Here is a 5,663-nt window from a genome sequence, read left to right as displayed (position 1 = left end):
TTTGTTTGTTTGTTTTTTTATCATGGCTGGTAGAATGTAAGTTCCATGAGGGTGGGGATCTTTGTTTCTTTGTTCATTTACATTTACCCAGCCTCCAGGATACTGCTGGTTGTGTAAACAACATTCAGTTGTTTGTTTAATGAATTGTAGACAAAGGGGTGAAGTATGTGCTACCTCTATGAGTTGAAAATTCTTATTGCTTTTTAGATGCAAAACAGCTTCGGGATGAACATTGCCAGTGCTACAATTGCACTAGTGGGGTTTGTTTTTCTCTCAATCAATTTAGCAGTTAACAGCCTGTCATTCAAGAGCTGTCAGTCTTCACCATCACCGGACTTGTGCATTTACACGGGTGCCTCATCACACAGATGTTTTAAAAAATTATGTTTCATTGTAAAATATTTCAAACAACCTAAAACATACAGAAAAATAATATACCAGTTACCATTCTGCCTTGATTTGAATCTCAGCTCTGCCACTTATTAGCGCTGCAATGAAGGGCAAACTAGGTAACCTCTGCGTTTCAACTTTTTCATCTTTGAAATGAGAATAGTAATCTCATATGGTTAGTACAAGGATTAAATAAGTTAATATTTGATAAGCAACTAAAACAGTCCTTAGAACATTGTTATATTATTATTAATATTAGTGCTACCACTATTATTAAAATCCCCAGAGAGATTAAATTAAAAAATTTTTTTCATTCCACATCTTGCTTCCTAAAACTAACTTGGAAATCATATTTTTCTTTGTGGTCTGAGATTTTCAAATAATCTCTTATTGAAAATTTGGATGATTTCAATTTTGAATTTATTTGAGTATGATATTTTCAAAGGAAAAGATCTTTAATAACCTTTCCAAATTATTATTTGTTTTGTTTGTGTTTAGGCATTCTCCCTCTCCTGAGGTCAACTTAGAAATTAATATTTTCCTTCAAATCTGTCCCTTTTTCCCCATGATGATTTATGAACTTTTATTTACTGACTCACTCCTAATTCTCCTGTTTGCTGATGCTACTTGTGGAAGTTAGTGTCCTCGTTTTCTTCATTATATTTTTATTGATCTCAGTTTCTATTTATATGGGTCTGATTTTTCTGTGGATTTTGTGTTATTTTTCCTCCAGAGCAATTTTGTATTTGCTTCTTCTAGGTGCCTCAGTAATAAAAGAAGTAATTTTTTACTTAGCATTTTAGCTTAGTGTTTTAGTTTTTAGGAATAGTGTAAAATGCCTGAATCTATATGAAGTACCACTAATGAAATGGTGGAGGGGTCATTTTTCGTCCATTTTTTAAAACTACCTACTCACCTTCTTAGTTTGCTCCTCTTCCAGTTGGTAGATAATAGTGATGGTGTCAGAATTTTGCTTCTACAGCTTCTTCCCCCCATTACTACTTCCCATACCTTGATACAGAAATACAATGTATCTCTCTTTCCAGGAAAAATATTTCCATGCTTTTAGATTGATATTTTGTCTCTTAGAGAGTGATGGTGTGTGTCTGTGCATGAAACCTAATTTGTGGTTTACGTTGTTCCATTTTATGGGAGGGAGACGCTGTAAGTTTAGTTTCCTGCTGACATTTTTTTTCTCTGAATGTTTCTACTGGGTTTGATTGATGTGAGGCATCATATCCCCTAGGGCCTTGTGTCTCTAATGCTGATCCTTACCTTGCTGGAATTGTGCATAACCATCTCTATCTCAGCCATGTGGTGCAAAGCAAACTGCTGTCATTCAAGAGAGGTAGGTTTGTTTTAATGACTAGTGATTCACATGGTCTGCAACCTCCCTCTAGGGTTTAAGGTTTTCTCTGACTCTTGAAATTGGAAAAAAACTTCTGGGTGGTAATAATTTGTGGGGTTCCTGGAGTTATAGCTGGTTGAATGTTAGAGATGAAATAAAGCCTGAAAAAGAATTCTGATGTATAATAACAATGCAAGAGGAGATAGTGTATTTCATACCTAAGAGCACACATTTTTTTATACAGATAGAATTAAGATATTATTTTCTTCTATCTTGTCACTTTTTAGCTGTATGCCCGGGGGGGGGGGGATCACAAATTGCTTCCATATTTTTGGTATTTTAACTGTGACCATGAAAATGTTTTCATTCATTTCTGATGTTTGTTGTAAGGACTATGTATATAATACCTTAGCACAATGATAGTCAGCAAACGAATATTATTGATGATGATAATTATGATAATAGGAAGGGATAGAAGCAGAGGGAGGTGATGATCCTATTCTTGGAGATTGATATTTTATTTTTCAGGTAATTTCCTCAACTCCCTATTCTGTGGAGTCAGGAGCGTATCTTCATTAAAGTAAACCTGAGAGCAAAGAAATTCAACCCCAAATCTCCATGAGTTAGAGTTTCATCCAAAAACTCAAGAGAATGCGAGCCTGTGAAACACCTTCCTGCTATCATGGCAGCAGCCATGAGAAATGTGGACATTTACTCAATCCTTTGTGTCCTAACAATAAATCCCATTCGTGTGTCCTGGTAAAGAAGGCCAAACGTGCTTCTTTAGGTATTCTTGGCCTTGTAACTTCTGTGATCACCACTCCAAAGTTGTTCCCAGAAATGACTTCTCTTTCTTCTCACCCATCTATCCATTGCCTTACAAGGTGTAAAGAAGGCAGGGAGAACTATCTTTACCTCATGCATTCTCTCTAAAATCCAACAGTCATCCAGCCAATGAGAAGAAAAATGAGTCAGGTTTTTGTTCATTGCAGAAAAATGTTTCTTGATTTTAGCTGACATCAGCATTGCAAAAACTGTCAAATAAAAAAGATCATTATCATCATCGTTAAGACAAATTTTAACGATATTTGAGGTGAGAGGGTTAAGCCTCAAGATTTTATTTCAGTCAGCTGCTGAGATTCATTTACGCATGCCCTGGTACAAAAAATGATGGTTTAGATCAGGGTCTTTGAGAGCAAGATCAATATTTGTTCTTCAAGCACGGTGATAAACTATAAAACAAACAAAACAAGGAATAGGGCTTTAAAATCCCACAGATATAGGTTCAAATTCTGATACTGCACTCATTACCTGCATGAATTTGAGCAAGTTACTACTTAACTTCTCTGACCTATTTTTCCTCATCGGTATTATCAACTATCTCATCAGTTGTTATGAGGGTTAAACAAAAGTAAAGCAAACGTGAAATAGCATCACAACTATTTGACAATGACCTTGCTGTTGTTGGTGGTCTTGTTGGGGCAGTTGAGGCTCAGGTGGGATTGTGGTCAGAGGTACAGGAAAGAGCAGAAACCCTCACACTGTGGCTCCTCCTATACCCTCCAGTGACTTCCATAGTTCCCTTTTAAGGTGGCAATTGGATGCTAGTGTTCTCTCTGATGTACCTGGTTCCTGTTTTATAAATCTGCTGAAGTACTTGTATTTCTGATTTATAAACTAATTTTCCTCTCTGGATACTGAACTGAGTCATCCACACTGTCCTTAGTTCACACACGTTACTCTTAGCTCCTCGTTTACCATATGTGCCGTCTTCCACATTTTTTACTAATTCTGGCCTCTCTTCTTCAGAATACCTATATGTATATGTACATTATTTGTGTTTTAATACATTCAATAGTCATTCAGGGAGTGCCTACTGTGTGTCACATGCTGTGTTAGGAGTTGGCCTACAATAGAGAGTGACAAATAGTCCCTGCTCTGCAGTCGCTCACAGTGGGACATACTGACCCACAGAAACATATAATTACAACCAAGAGCAACAAGAGCCATGATGGGGAGAGAATACGAATCTTGGGAAAACTCATACATGTCGGTGACAACTTTTCAGAAGATTTTTCTTCTAAACTGAAATCTTAAAGATGACGGGGAGTTAGCATGATGAAGGGGAAGAAACAGAAGGAGATCCATGCGAAAGACTCTGACGAGGGAGAACTCAGGGTATTCAGGGGACAGACAAGGGAGTTTAGTGTGTCTGACTTTGGTGTGTGAGGGGCAGATGGCGAGATATAAGTTTGGAGAGAGAACTGTAAACACCACAGGAGATGGTAAGACAAGCAACTCTGTGAGTCTTAAGAAGCAATTGAAAATTTATGCAGTGGTATTGAACGGGCTTTTATTGACTTATGAGAATTGATTTTAAATTTTCAGGGAGCATAAGCCAACTTAATTTGGGGAGCTTGTAATTGGCTGTGGTAGGAGGGTTTACACCACAGAGATTGGCAAAAGCCACGATTCACATTCCCACCCCACCCTCACCCTCCAACCCTGGAAATTGCTGGTAAATAGTTAACAACTGACTTTCCAAAATTTTTTGTAACATTTTCAGATTTGCAGGAGAGTTGTAAAGATAGTATAGTGTTCCCATATAGTGTATTCATCTTCCCCTAATACTAACATCTTACATAAACATAGTCCATTTATAAAAACTATGGAATTATCATTTATGCAATATTATTAATTAAATTGCAGATTTTATTAAGGTCTCACTGTTTTTTTCATTAATGCCCCCTTCTCGCTCCAGGATTCAATCCAGGACACCACGTTGTACTTCGTTGTCATGTTTCCTACGTCTCTTATCATTTGTGACCGTTTCTCAGACTATCCTTGTTTTTCATGACTTTGACATTCTTGAAAAGCATTATTCAGTTCCTTGGTAGATTGTCCCCTAAGTTTGGGTTTGTTTTATTTTATCCCATGATTAGACTAGATTTATGGGTTTTCAGGAAGAATTCCACACAGGTAAAGTGCTCTTCTTATCACATTCTACCAGGATACCTGGTACACTGATGATATCAACATGACATCATTGGTGAAATTAACCATGATTTCTTAATTAAGGACGTGTCTGCCAGGTGTCTCCAGTGGGAAGTTACTATTTTCTCTTTTCAATTCTCTATTTGTTAGAAGTGAGTTAATAAGTTCAGCCCACATTCAAGGGGAGGAGACATGAGCTCCACCTCCTTGAGAAAAGATCAAAACAAATGTGGACATGTATTAAAGCCACCACAGTAATAAATATTTTAGAGAAGATATTTTGAGGCTAGGGAAGTATCCTATTTCTCCTTAAAGTTTCACCTCTTAATTTTTACATTCACATGTAGAATTTGCCTGCAGTAATTACTACTGTGATGTTCAAAAGATGATTTTCCATTTTCCTCATTGATTTTTTTAAAATTTGTCTGTAAAAAAGATTTGTCCCTTCTCTCTCATTGTTTATTTACTAAATCATCCATTCATATCAGCATGGACTCATGAACATTTACATTACTCTTTGGGATATGACCAATATTTATTTTGCTGCTCAAATTTTTCCAGCTTTTGCCATTGGGAGCTGAATTGGCTCCTGTGTAGTTTTCACATGCCTCAACCCTCCCTTCCCATTTTTAGCATTTTCTTATTTCCCAGAACTGTAAGGTATTCCAGACTCATTCCCTCTTGCAGACCTAGAACTTTAATTTCTACAGGAAGCCCTGATTTCTTCTTCTTTTCTTATTTTAAAAATTATATTTAGAAACCCCTACAGGATTCATTCTACCACTCACCTCTCCCACCATGCTTATTTATAACCCTTTTCCTGAATGTAAGAAATCTGATAACAATTATCCAAATTTTATTTACTTGTCTGTTTAAATTTAGTGTACATGTAAAGTTGTTCCAGAATTGCTAACCAGTATTCTTTTTGGTT

The 5,663-nt window shown here is 36.6% G+C and overlaps 1 protein-coding gene across 1 annotated transcript in view; it reads left to right on the top strand.

The window, feature by feature from the left end:
* The window catches only part of MS4A3 (membrane spanning 4-domains A3), a 10,214-nt gene extending 7,854 nt beyond the window's left edge, over window positions 1–2,360 (top strand). The window contains exons 4-6 of the mRNA XM_019655962.1: window positions 208–393; window positions 1,637–1,738; window positions 2,301–2,360. Coding sequence (XP_019511507.1) covers window positions 208–393; window positions 1,637–1,738; window positions 2,301–2,360 — 348 coding nt within the window. The remainder of the gene's footprint in view (window positions 1–207; window positions 394–1,636; window positions 1,739–2,300) is intronic.
* The last annotated feature ends 3,303 nt before the right edge of the window (window positions 2,361–5,663 follow it).

The sequence above is a fragment of the Hipposideros armiger genome, unplaced genomic scaffold (genome assembly GCF_001890085.2).
Source record: "Hipposideros armiger isolate ML-2016 unplaced genomic scaffold, ASM189008v1 scaffold_253, whole genome shotgun sequence".
NCBI classification, from domain to species: domain Eukaryota; kingdom Metazoa; phylum Chordata; class Mammalia; order Chiroptera; family Hipposideridae; genus Hipposideros; species Hipposideros armiger.
This window is presented reverse-complemented; position numbering and strand designations above follow the sequence as displayed.